Raw genomic sequence first — 15,437 nt, 5'->3', positions numbered from 1 at the left:
CTCGAACCCGCGGGCTCAGGCAATCCACTCATCTCAGCCTCCCAAAGGCGCGGCATTACAGGCTGAGCCACCGAACCCGGCTTCCTTCATCACTTTCTATGTCCAAGTGTTGTCTAAGCTCTTTCTATCCATCTGTGAGATGGAAATGAACACCCCTACTTTTTCATATGAGGAAATTGACACACGAAGTCATTGAGTAGTACTCAATGAGTAGTATTACACTGAGTAATACTCGATGTTAGAGCTAGTAACTGACTGACTTCAGATTCAGACCCCACAAACCGACTTCTTAAATCCTGCCCAGTAAGCCACTTGATGGGATTGGAACAACCTCAATCATTGGCTAGAATATGGGCCTAGAAAGCTTCAGAAACACCACTCCGACCCAAGCACGTGGCACTATGTTCCTTGCATTCTGCACATCTGTGAGAACTGGCTGGGCCAGCTCTCTTTGCCTATGGGGGCAGCATCGTGACTACTCGTCCCTGAGTGCCTGAACTCAAGCCATTAGCTGAATTTTCCCCATTTTATAAATTGCCAACGTTGAGAATTCTATATGTTTTCTTTAAAACAAAGTGTACTTTCTTGTTGCAGACACTCAGAGAAGTATGTTCAGGCCTCCGCTCCACACGGAATTCATTCGTCTCTGGGTTGGAAAGACTGAGTTGATGTCATACCAACCCAAACCACAGAGAACTAGAAGGGTCAGACTAATAACAGGATCTCTGCACAAATAATAAACACATTTTTTAATAAACATTGAAATTCTTTCATTAAATTCCAGTGCCATTTGAGGTGGGTGGCTGAATATGTAAGATTTAAGAGTAGTTTCATCACAGATGTGTCCAGTTTCCAGAATAATCCCCCCAACACACATACATTTAGAAGATAAACAAGTGGGAAGATGATTACTTGATTTGCAAAAATTCTTCTTCATTTTACAAAATAATCCATCATAGGATTCCTTTAAATATCTAATATCTCTTAATGCATATGTAATATGATTTATGATACACAATTTCTGTTCACACACATCTTTTAAGGGTATATATCATTTTCAATATGAGATGTACAGTTGTACATATACAACGGTATTTTCAATGTAATGGTGTTCTCCTTGATGGTATTGAGAATTAAAAGACCATGAGGCTAGAACTGCCTTTGGGTCATTGTGTTAACTTAATTTTAATCCTAAATTCATGGGAAATTAGAATTGACTAGTTAGAATAGTGACTTTCAGGAAGGCCTGGACTAAGTGGACAGTAGAGATCTGAGAACTTGAGTTAAAGTCAAGTCCACCAGAGGCTGAACTGGCCTTTTTACCCTTTCCTATCTGTTCCTGGTCCACACTGATTGAAATTTCACCCAGGATTCTATTTGAACCTGTCTTCTCTCTCTGGGCAGTAAGCATGCTTGTTGTGTTTTACTAGGTATCTTCCCCACTGTGTCTTCACCCCCATCCTGGGTCCTGGCAAAGACAAAGTGACAAATTCTGAGCCTGGCAGCTAGAATCCCAAACCCAGCAGCTCTTATTGACCACTCCAAGATTCAATCATACATGAAGCTTTAAAAATCATCTGCTGTACCTCTCCAGACAGAGGTAAGTGGCTTGATGTTCACACTGTCTTCTAAGTAAGCAGCTATTGGACGGCCCAGGAAAGCTGGACAAGCTTTTGGTTATGAAGAACTGCTCCAGCAAAACCTCAATGACCCAATCTTCTGCCTATGCAGGTTCCACATGGACTGAGTCCACCATTAGAGACTGTTGTTAGGCGTTGCCCACTCCACAGTCCCTTTTGGAAATCAGGCACTTTGCGTGGTTCACACCTGACTGCATCTATTTATTTCCTTGGCAGATATTTATCAAGCCTTTGCTCTCTGCCTGACACTGGCGTAGATGGGCACTGGGACAGGGCAGTGGAGAAGACAGCACAAAAGTAAATGTACAAATTAAAATTACTGTGTATACTACAAATATAAAGCAAAGTGTACAATCAAATATTGTAAAAGGAGAGAACCTGACTTAAATGGGGAAAGGGTGATTGGGAAACTCTTCTTTCTTTGAGAAGCTGACATTGAAATTTCTTTCTGAGAAATGACATTTAAGTTGAAGCCAAGAGTTTAGGTGGGGTGGGGTAAGGGACAGTAGGGTGCCAGGTGCTCCCAGCAGAAGAAATAGCATATGAGGCAGGCTCAGAGAGGTTAAGTGACTTGCCCAAGCCTCCATGGTTGGTATGAAGCTGAGTGGGCCTCCAATGTGTGTCTCCTTGGCTTTGTATTTCTAGTCGGCTGCCTGGGTGTGGCCTTGGCACTGACTCCAAGGCCAGGTGCTTTGCCCTCTGTTGGAGCGGTGAGTGCACTGGGCCATCACTGGCTGGTTTTCCTTATTCACCAGGGTGGGGGATGCCCCTCTTCCTACACAAGCCATTGTCATTACACCAATCTTCTGACTGTAGAAGATGACCGGACAACACTCCACAGGGATCTACAGTTTTCTCCAAATGGAAGATTCAGTTTTAAAGAGAGAGCAGCACATCCCTGGAGTCTGTGAGGAATGGTAACAGATCTCCCACAAATTCCAGTCTGTGAGGAATGGTAACAGATCTCCCACAAATTCCAGTCATTGCTTACAATTTGTGCAAGCCAGGATGACCTGTAGAAGCTTCCAAAGGAAGCACAGTACAGCACAGCATCTTCAGCTGCCTCCACAGTTGCCTTCTAAGTCTGCTGATATCGTGAACATTTCTAAACCTGCCTGGCATTACACAGCCCCTCTCGTGACATCGGGGACTGAGGCCTTCTTTTCCGGCATCCACCTTCAGATCCAGCCCAGGCTACTCTGTGCCTTCTCCATTGAGCCCCTCCCTCCTCCTCTTTTGGTGCTTTTGCACATATTTTTTCTAATTCTTGGAAACCTGTGCTCCCTGTCCTTTTGGCTTACTATGTAGACAAGGTTTGGGCTCTTGCTAGCTCTCATCCTCTGATGTGATCACTTAACACCCTGCAAGGAAAAGCATGGAAAACCACCATGCAAGCAGAGTAAGCAGGTGCTGAATAAATGTTTATCTTCCTTCTACATTGTTTACCAACTATTTTGAGAGTGCCTTAGGGCTTAAAAGCAAAGACTTCTCAGTGGGAGCAGATCTAGATTATTCTAATCTTTGCTCTTGTGGCTTTCTGCTTTGTGACCTTGACCAAGTTACTTAGCTTCTCTGAGCCTCAGTTCTCTGCCTCCTTAAATTAGTATGAGATTTTTTTTTTTTTTAGTATTTTCTTTTAAAAATTTTTTTTATTTTAAAGATGTGGGGTACAATTCAGGATTAAGCAGACAAATATTCATTATGCAGCTACCCTTGTCCATGAGGTATGCCCCTCCCCCCCAGACTCCCACTACTGCCCACTTCTCCCTCCATCCCCAGCAATTTCCCACTATGAGATTTAAATACAACAACACATTAGGCGATTTTACACCTGTGTGTGGGCTAACACTGTAGTCTTTCAGAAGCCCAGAAGGTCACTTACTACAGAAGGGCACCATTTGCATTGTGCTGCAGGGGGCGCTGTTTACTGAGAATGCAGGAGCTTGACAGCAAGCTATGGAAGCCCGGGTGGCCGCCTTAATCACCATTCCATCCTCACTGGAGACTTTTCTCAGTCCTGGTCTTCTCTTTACTCATTTTGTCCATTGTACCTCCATTTTTACCCTCAGTTTACCCTGTTATCTCTGGCTCAACCCACTTATGCCCAATAGAGCAATGCTTTCCCTTGGTAAAGTGCAGTACTCTCTGAAGGTTAGAAGAGAAAAATTCTTAGAACATCTCTGGACTAAGACCCAAGTAGCTCTAGTGTGGCTATGAGTTTTCCTTGTTCCCTGGGGCTCTTGCTCCTTGTTCCGGTTCCTCACAGCCCCCAGGGATGTGCTGCTTTCTCTTTAAAACTCTAAACAAGGCAGAGATGAAGTGCCCCTTTTTGGTCTTTCTCTGCATAGCTGAGACATGCTAACATCCCCCAAATACCTTAAGAAACAATTATGAAGAACAGTAGGAAACGGTATTGAAAATACATGCAGAATAAGCATCCAACTTCCAAGCACTGGTTTCTGACTCCGCAACAAGTGCACACTGTCACCAAAGACAGGTAAGACCTTGCAAACACCTTGCCTGGGCCCAGCTTTGCTGACTGGATGTCGAAGCTGCCAGTGCTTCCCTCAGGGACCTGATAGAGGCACCATAAAAAGGGGATGAGAGTATAATGATCTAGAGATGACCAATGACCTTGGGAAACAATTTTGCTAGATAGAATTTAAAATGTTAACTTGAACATTTTAACCTCTTTGAATGACTTTTTATCCAGTTTGGCTATTTCCCTGATTCTTTACTTCCTCATACAAAAGCAAACATATGTATGGATCATACATATGCCCATGTGACTTCTGGGAGCCACAGGATGGAACTGGTCCTCACCAATTGACTTGCAAAAGGCTTTTATTACCACATGGTTACACCTCTTGTTTGGTTTGCTCTTATGGTCTTTTGTGATGTCAATGCCCTCCAGCCAAAAAGTACCAGGAAAAAATACTGACTTGGAAGGAGTTGGGCTTTTTAAAGCTAGGGAGGGCTGGGCTTGGTGGCTCAACCTGTAATCCCAGCACTTTGGGAGGTCGAGGCGAATGGATTGCCTGAGCCCGTGGGTTCGAGACCCACCTGGGCAAGTTGGTGAGACCTCGTCTCTACAATAAATCAAAAACTAGCCGGGCGTGGTAGCGCGCACCTGTAGTTTCGGCTACTTGGAAGGCTGAGGCGGAAGGATTGCCAGAGCCCAGCAGGTCGAGGCTGTGGTGGCCGGGAGCATGCCACTGCACTCCAGTCTGGGCGACAGAGTGAGACCCCAACTAAAAAAAAAAAAAAAAAAAAAAAGCTAGGAGGACTTATACCATCAGCAGCCCTGAGGAGTCTCTCTGAGAGGATGTTAGAAAGAACTGGACTAGGACTTGTGTGTGTTTCACGTGATGTGAGAAAGGTTTAAGGAAGCAACACTTGGCTCTGGTTCAGGTGCTGTCAGAAAGGGAGGTAATTTTATCACTGAGTATATTGATAAATCTTATTATCTAAGAGAGAAGACTGGTGTGAGACTAAAGTTGTTCTTGGTAAAGAAGCAGCAGTCACTCATCATAACCAGGATGAGGGGAGATTTTGGCCATTTTGTGGTTTGGACAATGTTCATGTTTTTGTCAGTGTTCAGATATGATTGCAGAGTGGCCTTGTCCTTGTTCTGATCCATCATGATAGAGTAGTTTTGTCCGATGTTGATGTTCTGTGAAATTGTGCTCAACAGAGAGCACAAATCTAGCTGCAAGCACCAAGACAGCCCCCTCTCCCCACTGACACCAAGACCTGGCTGGTAGCACTAGGCTAGCTCCACAGGCACTGCTTTCCACAGATCCAATCCTAGTCAGGGTCTATGATAAGAGAAGAATGGCATCATGTCTGTATGTCACAGCTCTGTCCAGCCTTTATCTTGTTCCCGCCTCTTCAAGAGAAGGCTTCTGCCCTGGTTCTAGACAAACCCTTTATGAAACACATTTGCATTTCCCAGGTCTTCTATTCCACTTTGAGAGGATGGGATCTGAAGTCAGTTTATAGACAAGATGTGTTGGTCAGAAGCTTCATCACTCTCTCAGAAGCCTTTTCCTCCATTGGCTATAGTTTACAGCCCACTTGACTTTGCATAATAGACCCCAAATGGCCAGGACAAGTGACACTTGGTTAAACTGTTATCTAGTTTAAATTTGTGAACCAGTTATAACAATTGCTGTTATTTATTGCATCGTTACTATGTTCTAGGAACTTTACGTATGCTATTGCATTTAAATCATCCTACAATTTTTGAAGGTATATTGCTATAGTCAGGTGAGGAAACTCAGGTGGCCTAACTATTGGGTGGCAGAGATAGGGTTCAAATTTATGTTCATGTTTACTCAAGCTGGAGCTCCTTCCTCTCTGGCATGGTGCCTCTGTGGCTGTTACCTGTTTTGGGAACATTACTGGCCCAGGGATCCTGTCTTATGTCAACCTTGCATGCACAACGTGTTGAGTTCTGGCCCCAGAGATGCCTTCGGAACACAGTGTGCATTATGAAAGCATCAATAGCATCAGACCTTGTAGCTCTCCAGTCCTTGTTTCTGACCTCTCTTTTGTGGAAGGAGTGAGGCACCTGGGAAGGCCTGTCCTGCGTTCACACCCAGGGTTCTGAACCTTTGCAAATCCAGCTGAATGTCTATCCTCTAATAGCTTGAGATGATTTTCAGAGAAGATAGGAAGTCCTCTGTAGCAGCAGTTAGATGCATTTGTTGTAGCAAAGATGTGCAGAAGAATACAAGCCTGACACCCAGCCTGTTGGATTTCCTCTTTGGTGGCTGCCTTACCACTCCATCCTCCATCCTTTCAGGACAGCAAACCCATTGCATTGCCATTCTTGATTTACAGATCTTGAACAACTTGAGAGCAGGGACCGTGATCTTGCTTGTTTCCTAGCATAGCGCCTGGTACCCAGTAGATGTTTAATAGATTGTTTGTTTAATTCTATGAATCAAGAAGGCAGAGGCTAGGCCTGTAGTCCCATTTGATACATTGATATGGAAGGTGCATAAGGAATGTTTGTTGATTCAGTGACTGTTGACCTGAAACAGAGCAGTACATTTTTATAAAAACTTGAATTTCTTCTACCACAGTTGCAAAGGGACTAGGGAAAATCACCTGACTTCTGCCCCCTGGCCACATAGCTCATATTTTCTACCTCCAGCATGAAATCTTGGCTCTAGAAATGTCCAAAGGTAAAACTAAGGTTATACGTGGGCTATGAGAGGATAGCTAAAAGGCAGGTTGCAGTCAATGTTTTTTCTTTTTCATTTCTATGGAGAAATGATAGCCTTTGTAATTCTAAATCAGAGGCATAATAACAGCAAGGTCCATTTGCTCTCCCCTCTCCAGCATAGCAGCTGTTAGGCTGCTGAGCATGCCAGGGTGGGAAGGAGATTGTAATGTGCCATGAGAAACCCCGAAGTCCTAATGGGTGGTTCTCAAGTGGATGCTTGCCGAGGAAAGGCCTCTGTGCTTGGGTCCTTCACCTCTTAATGAGGAGCCCGACCTGTTGGTCCTTCACTTAAGATGAGCACAAACTGGTTGAAGTGGGCATTACATGCAAATGAAGCATGTCTTTTTATGGAGAAAAGGGGATTCAGGAGCAAAATGTTTACTTTTAAGAATTTGAAAGGTTGTTAAAAGGAAGACATTCCAGACTTATTTAGAATTTTAATGAGTTGTCTCTGAAGCACAACTAGATGGATATTTTTTATACCAGTTTCTCCTTTAGTTCTACAACAAAAAAAAAATTCTCCTTTAGTTCTACAACAAAAGCTGGCACACTGAGTGTGGAATGACCTGGTCCTTGCTTGCCTTTCCAGCCCAGTGCATCACCGGAGCCCTCCAGCTTTCAGTATTTGCCAACTTGAAACTGCTTCCAGCTCCTCCATGCTCTCATTCATCCATTGCTCCTGCCCAGTCTTGTCTACAACTACATACTGCAGTGTGGGCAGTGCTGGTGCACAGGACGTCTCTGCTAAAGTATCTTTTTCAGAGTGGAAGGCACCAGATACTAAGAAATATATGTGAAAGCAAGCCCGCTGCTTTCTTTTTATTCTTTTCTTTTTTTTTGAGTTGGAGTCTCACTCTGTTGCCCAGACTGGAGTGCAGTGGCACACTCCCGGCCACTGCAGCCTCAACCTGCTGGGCTCTGGTGATCCTTCCGCTCAGCCTTCCAAGTAGCTGGAACTACAGGTGCACGCTACCACACCCGGCTAATTTTTTATTTATTGGGTAGATGAGGTCTCGCCAAGTTGCCCAGGCAGGTCTCAAACCCACAGGCTCAGGCAATCTAATCACCTCAGCCTCCCAAAGCACAGGATTACAGACTGAGCCACCGAGCCTGGTTTCCCACTGCTTCCATATGCATATTGATTAATTTAGTTATCATCATTCAACAAGTACTTATAAAGTTCCTACTGTGTGACTCTAACTCATCTTCAGGCCACAACCTCGTGTTCACTGTTCTGTCCCTCAGAATAGGTGCTCCCCTGAGAATTCCCACTGTTTCATATCATGGCATCCATTACTCTGAGTTTGATTGTTTATTGACTCATTTGCAACCCCTCCTCCCAGAATGGGAGTTGCACAATGACAAGGGCTGTGTCTATTTAGTCAACGATTGCTCCTTTGATGTCTAGTGCAATGGCCAGCACACATAGCAGTATCCACACATCATCATTGAATAGTGATACATAAGTAAATTAATGTATACAGAAATACGATGTGTTTTCTGCCAGTTAGAGTGTGTTTGCAGAGAGTGGATCCCAGTGAATATGGATCTTTTAAAAAGTTGTCCCCTTTGGCATTAAACAAACCACATTACATTGTAACTGCTGGTTTCCTTAACTCACTTCCCCATTAGACTGTGAGCTCCTTGAGAACAGGAAGAATTCTATTTGCTTTTGAAATCCTACAGAGCAAGCATGCAATATCTGGAAAGTATACAAAAAGCCTATTTTCTGAGAATGGATTGTTTACAGAGAAAGAATGCTGGAGCATTAAAGAAAAAATAAAACGTGGCAATCATGTAACCCATTTGCTTTCCCAGGCCGCTGAGGATACTTTGGTAAATATTAGCTAATGTGCAGCTCTATGCTTGCTATTGAGATTTACTGGTTTCAACAGAAAGGAACCCCAAAACTGAGCATGTTATATAACTCAGATACTAGGGATAATCTCCAATCACCTAATAGTTCATAAAACACATATTGGCTCTGTCTGTGGTTAGATTAAGCATCATTGTCTAAGCAAAGTAGGATTTGTGCAATAATAGGTCTGCCGTGTGAATGATGGGTTTGGTTAGTGGATGAATTCATCCTGTATCCTTACATTCTCTAAGAACAAATCTCACTCTGAACAAATAAATCAACAGCATTGGCTAACCCCGTACATGTAAAAAACTCCTTCAGTAAATGCCAGCTTTTCCAGAATAAATCCAATAACAAAGACTTCTCTTAAATCTCAGTTTCTTATATAATAGTGACTGTTGTATAGAGAGATTAACATGGTATCTTGTTTCTTCCTGGTGTAATCTTACTTTCATCTTGCAAATATGTACTTATCTATGTCTATATAGTATTTACTTATATCTTGGTGAACACCTGGAAAACTCAGCATCTCAGTGTTTCAGAGAATAGACTGGAAGATTAATGATAACTGTTTCTGGTCAAAAGTTATTGGGCACGACTTCTAGGAGAAACAGCAAGAGAGCAGTAGAGCGTGGCCAAGGAGAGGACGGCAATGCTGGAACCCAATCCACGCCTGCTGCCTGGGGACCTTAGTTGGCGGTTTGTCATGTCTTAGCATGACGGTATTCCAGCCATGTGAGGTTGGAAAAAAAAACACATACTCAGTTTGGGGCTTGGTCTGAGAACAACCAATTGCCTTGGCTTAAACCACACAACTCCAGTATCCAATTAAGTGTTTTCAAGCTAATACAAATTAGCATCAATCCACTGACTGTCGCCTACAATAAATTAGGCTGAGTCTAAAAGAAATCAGCCTGCATACAGAGAGGAACTTTCAACCCCACCTCCTTGCTTTCTCCAGCCATGGATGCTTCAGGTTGGAGTGTGTTTAGGACATGGGTAAGTGCAGGTGGGGGAGACAGTTATAGTTTGCTTGCTTTTGTTTTACCTCTTTGTAAGGCCTGGCAGATAATGTGTTATTCTTATACAATCATGAAAACCCAAACTTACCCAAGAGATGAGTCAGGGAGTGCTTCTTCACTCTCCAGAAATATTTACCTTCAAAAGCAAAGTGAATTCAAGGCAGGCTAGAGGAGGAGGGTGGTGGTGAATAAAACCCAGAAGTTAGTGTATAAGAAACCATCTCTGGATTTATCATGTATGACAAAGAGAATATCAATTCCACTGATAAATGTTGGTTTCAGAATTTCTTATTTAAGGTGAGATTCACTTTCTGAAGAGTTTTGTAAAAAGGCTGAGCTTCCATGTACCTGGAAGGTCAGTCCCCCTGGGTGTAGCCATGTATGTGCAAGCAAGGGAAGTCATGGGGAGGGAGGAGACCATTTCCCCCTCAGTGCACCTCACACGGGGCCATCTCAAATTCTCTTTAGGGATTTGAGGTCAGTGAGGTTGGATAGAATGAGGGCAGTGCCCTCTGAGCATGTGCACTGCTGTTTGTTTCCTTGGTAGCTCTTTCTTTTTTTATATCTTTAGAACCTGTCCTCAACATTTCGATTCACCACAACTATGGTTTTCTTTTCACTTCTACTTGGTGTTGGTTTCTTGTGTTTTCACCTTGGTTAAGGCCATGAGCAAGACACCGTGAAAATAAAAAAATTAGCTGGGTGTGGTGGTGGTGCCAGCTACTCAGGAGACTGAGCCAGAAGGATTGTCTGAGCCCAGGAGGTTGAGGCTGTGGTGAGCTGTAATCATGCCATGCACTTCAGCCTGGACAACAGGTGACACAGTGAGACTCTGACCAAAAAAAACCGCCATGGAATATTACCTTTGTTTAAAGTCTATCATTAAGTTGGTTTCGCTTCCTAGTTTTTACAAATAAACACATTTCTGAGGGGGGTTTTTGAGATCTATTTTAAAAACATATTTGCATTTAAGGAAAAATACCACGAAGACATTGCTAACCATGGTGGGCACACCTTGATGCTCTTAGACAATGGGGAGGAGGTAGTCGTTTATGAGCTCTGGATTTCACCACTGTATTGACTGTTCACTATTTGGCTGTAAAATGGAAGCCACAGTAATGTCATTTATAAGAAACCATTGAACAGATAGGACTTTGAAAAGCTTAATTAATTCACTGAATTATTCCATGTTGACAGAATAAGCAACAAGCACTCAGAGACTGTGCTAGCTGCTGGGGTATGAATGAATAAAATATAATGATACCTTTATGGAATATTATTTACATCATTGACCCCCTAGTCCTTCAGCTTTGGAGCAGGGAAGAAAGTGTGAGATATTGATAACAACTCTCATACTAATACTTTGGGGAATCTCAGCAAACCATGGAGAAAGTAGGAAGAGTTTTGTAGATTCACTAAGAAAGTCTTCGAGATTATCTGTTAAGATCTGAGCTGTGTTCGAAATAGTGGTGAGCGTTAAAGAAGAGAGAGAAAGCTGGGCACTGTGACTCAAGCCTGTATTCCCAGCACTTTGGGAGGCCGAGACAAGAGGATTGCCTGAGCCCAGGGGTTAGAGACCAGCCTGGACAACTTGGTGAGACTTCGTCTCTAAAATATATCAAAAAATTAGTCAGGCATGGTAGCGTGTGTCTGTAGTTCTGGCTACTTGGAAGGCTGAGGCGGAAGGATCGCCTGAGTTCAGCAGGTTGATGCTGAGGTGGCCGTGAGTGTGCCACTGCACTCCAGCCTGGGCGACAGAGTGAGACTCTGATGAGAGAGAGAGAGAGAGAGAGAGAGAGACAGACAGACAAATTTGATCAACACTGTCTTAAAATATTTTAGAGATGGGCAACCCCCTCAGGTTTTTAAATATATTTACATATTTTAGAGACATTTAACTTTAAAATATAAAGCTTGATAACCAAGACACAGTGTGGTAGAAGTTCCTGTAGATCAGAGTCAGGGAGTGTTATGTTCTAGTCGGCAACTTGCCACTGGTTAGGTATATGATTTTGGCAATGTCTTTTACATTTAATAATCTCACTATTTTCATCTGATAAGTGAGAGAATTGAATTGGATTAGGATTTCTCTTGCCATATGGGTACAATAGCAGTATACAAGATGATTTAGTAGTATATTAATGAGTATTTCTATTTTTTTAGTTATTTATTTTTAGATATCTCATAATGCATAAGTAGTGCTTCAAGCTTATGATTTCACAGATATTAGTGCTTAACTAAGCCAAATTTATTAAAGAAAAAAATAAGATGATTTAAAGAACAATAACAAATAAATAAAAGTCCAGGTCATAATTGATTATCACAAACATTTCTAAGGTTGTGCGCCTGAGGTCAGAAAACACTTGAATATATAATTTCTTAGTTTTCTTTCATTTCTCTCCATGATTATTTTGCCTCTTTATATTTGAGAAATATGTCCTTCCAGTGGAAAGTTTCTATTAGAAATAGCTTTGTGGGATCCAGAATAAGCTTGGTAAACTTGTCAGCTTGCCCAAAATGATCAGTAATTCAGATAATTTTGAGTGATCTCTTCGTAGGTAGTTAGGTCTTTATGTGAGTCAAGTAGCTCACTCCTGTTATAAACATACTTTTTTTTTCTTTTATGTGTTTTCAGATCAGAGTGTTGACAGAAAAGATGTTCAAACATCTTCGAGAATGGGTTTTCATTCACTTCTTTGGGCATTCTCGGCAAAGAGCGAGGCTGGTCTCCAAAGATGGAAGGTGCAACATCGAGTTTGGCAATGTGGAGGCACAGTCGAGGTTTATATTTTTTGTGGACATTTGGACAACTGTACTTGACCTCAAATGGAGATACAAAATGACCATTTTCATCACGACCTTCTTAGGAAGTTGGTTCCTCTTTGGTCTTCTGTGGTATGTGGTAGCCTACATTCACAAAGACCTTCCAGAGTTCCACCCTTCTGCCAATCATACCCCCTGTGTAGAGAACATTAATGGCTTGACCTCAGCATTTTTGTTTTCTTTGGAAACTCAAGTGACCATTGGATATGGATTCAGGTGTGTGACAGAACAGTGCGCCACAGCCATTTTTCTGCTTATCTTCCAGTCTATACTTGGAGTTATCATCAATTCTTTCATGTGTGGTGCCATCTTAGCCAAGATATCCAGACCCAAAAAGCGTGCCAAGACCATTACGTTCAGCAAGAATGCAGTTATCAGCAAGCGGGGTGGGAAGCTTTGTCTCCTAATCCGAGTAGCTAATCTAAGGAAGAGCCTCCTTATTGGCAGTCACATATATGGAAAGCTTCTGAAGACCACAGTCACTCCTGAAGGAGAGACTATTATTTTGGACCAGATCAATATCAATTTTGTGGTTGATGCTGGCAATGAAAATTTATTCTTCATCTCCCCACTGACGATTTACCATGTCATTGATCACAACAGCCCCTTCTTCCACATGGCAGCAGAAACCCTTCTCCAGCAGGACTTTGAATTAGTGGTGTTTTTAGATGGCACAGTGGAATCAACCAGTGCTACCTGCCAAGTTCGGACATCCTATGTCCCAGAGGAGGTGCTTTGGGGCTACCGTTTTGCTCCCATAGTGTCCAAAACCAAGGAAGGGAAATACCGTGTGGATTTCCATAACTTTAGCAAGACAGTGGAAGTGGAGACCCCTCACTGTGCCATGTGCCTTTATAATGAAAAGGATGCTAGAGCCAGGATGAAGAGAGGCTATGACAACCCCAACTTCATCTTGTCAGAAGTCAATGAAACAGATGACACCAAAATGTAGCAGTGGCTTTTCAACACATGTAAAGCAAACTCTCTAAGGTACGTAGTGACTAGACACATTATGAAGTGATCGACACATTGGGGGTATGAAAGCAGGATAAGAGCCTTCGAAGTCTACCAGCACAATGACCCGCTGAGCTCCATAACCATGATCTTATGAGACTCGTAGCTCTGTGAGGCTACTGTATGAGAACATGCAATGCATCTCCATGAAACTGGCATATGGAAGCCGTAGAAGCTTACTTGGAATCTTGGAGTATGATTATTTGAGATCACACAGTGTTGATGGGAACAGACAAAAATCATCAAAAGTTTCATGGACAGACCAAACAAGACTTTTTAAAAGTTTCCTTAAAGAATGTATGAGCTTTAGATAGAATCAGGAAGCAATGGTATTCTCATTTTGATTCTACTGATAAGAAAGACTCCATTTTTATTTGGGTGTTGACATTTATCAATGGAAAAATTGTCTTGTGAGTTGGGAGAGATGAGCTAAACAATCAATGACAATAATAATAATAATAATAATAATAATAATAAAAGACTGTTAGGCCAGGTATGGTGGCTCATGCCTGTAATCCTAGCACTTTGGAGAGACAAAACAGGAGGTCTGCTTGAGCACAGGAGTTCGAGACCAGCCTGGACAACATAGCAAGACTTCATCTCTACAAAAATAAAAAATTACCTGGGTGTGGTGGCATGTGCCTGTGGTCTCAGCAACTTGGGAGACTGAGGCAGAAGGATTGCCTAAGCCTGGAAGATGCAGGCTGCTGTGAGCTGTGAGTGTGCCACTGCACGCTAACCTGGGCAACAGAGTGTGAACAGACTCAAACACATACGCGCGTACGCACACACACACACACGCATACACAGAACAATTTGAAGCTCTAACTTTCTCATGTGGTACATTTAGACAGAAGCCAAGTCTGTAGAAATTTCTATGAACACCTTCCTGAAGGACAGAGTGCTTGAGTTGAAAGTGGTGGTGATATTTCTTTCAATTTGTATTAAAATGGGTTAGGGGGCTACAAATCTGTTAAAAGAGTATTTTCCTCTCTTTCAAGACAGCAATGGGGAGTTTGAATGTGTAAAGTCAGTCCAGAAGGGAATGTACCAGTGATACTTCTGAGAAGAAAAAGTTTCCTGTGTTTCTCTGCAAGAGAAATAGGAAAAAGACAGGAATGGGATGTGCTCCCACACTCAGAACATTGGTGGGGCTTCCTTTCTCTGAGAGCCAATGCCACATTTTCCTTTAAGGGACACTACTAATGGACAGATCAGTCTGTAGGGGAAGTTTTTACTGTGAATATTTTGTTTAACTCCCCACCTGTGTGATTTGAATGTCTCCTGAAAAAAATGGTAGTCATTTTGGTTTGTTAGGAATCAAAATGTTTTCTGTGAATTATTAACAGATTAAATCTCTGAAACTCTGCACGCACTTTTCAGAAGTGTCAGTTATTGTGCATTCATTGAGACAGGCCCCTGGTGAAAATCATCTTGCAGAGGGTAGACTTTCTCCTCGAAGTGGTAGAAGAAGTAGGGAGGTGGCTAGGCACATTCGTTGTCTTGACTCCTGAGGAGGAAATGACCTTGGGTGCAGACACACTCCTTCCTGTATGACTCCATTGAAGTTTTCTAGGGCAGTCTTTGCACGTAAAGTGACAGTGGCTGGCAGCTGACAGGAGGGGTGGCTTTGTTTTTCCAGGCCTGAGCTTGAGTTGGACAGATACACACACACAAACCCTGGTCCTTCTGACCAAGACCAGTGGGAAGTCTGGCGGATTCAGAGATGCACCCGTTGTCAGTGGCCACAACAGCAGGCCCAACTGGCCTGCATGGGGATTACTCTGAGCCTCCCACTACTCTAGCACCACAATTTAACGTGTTGCCACAGCTAAAACACATCAGGT

The 15,437-nt window shown here is 42.8% G+C and overlaps 1 protein-coding gene across 4 annotated transcripts in view; it reads left to right on the top strand.

Moving 5' to 3' along the window:
* KCNJ1 (potassium voltage-gated channel subfamily J member 1) overlaps positions 1-14,038 on the top strand; it is a 30,850-nt gene extending 16,812 nt beyond the window's left edge. The window contains exons 1-3 of one of the 4 annotated variants that reach the window (XM_021707078.1): positions 9,580-9,730; positions 10,641-10,643; positions 12,389-13,588. In XM_021707078.1, coding sequence (XP_021562753.1) covers positions 9,695-9,730; positions 10,641-10,643; positions 12,389-13,528 — 1,179 coding nt within the window. In that variant the 5' untranslated portion in view covers positions 9,580-9,694 and the 3' untranslated portion in view covers positions 13,529-13,588. Of the gene's footprint in view, positions 1-1,491; positions 1,601-9,579; positions 9,731-10,640; positions 10,644-12,388 lie in introns of those variants that run through there. The other 3 variants (XM_021707080.1, XM_008074221.1, XM_021707079.1) reach the window with 3 other exon arrangements.
* Positions 14,039-15,437: the final 1,399 nt, after the last annotated feature.

The sequence above is a fragment of the Carlito syrichta genome, unplaced genomic scaffold, assembly GCF_000164805.1.
Source record: "Carlito syrichta isolate Samal-C Ts95f unplaced genomic scaffold, Tarsius_syrichta-2.0.1 Scaffold316376, whole genome shotgun sequence".
Taxonomy (NCBI): domain Eukaryota; kingdom Metazoa; phylum Chordata; class Mammalia; order Primates; family Tarsiidae; genus Carlito; species Carlito syrichta.
This window is presented reverse-complemented; position numbering and strand designations above follow the sequence as displayed.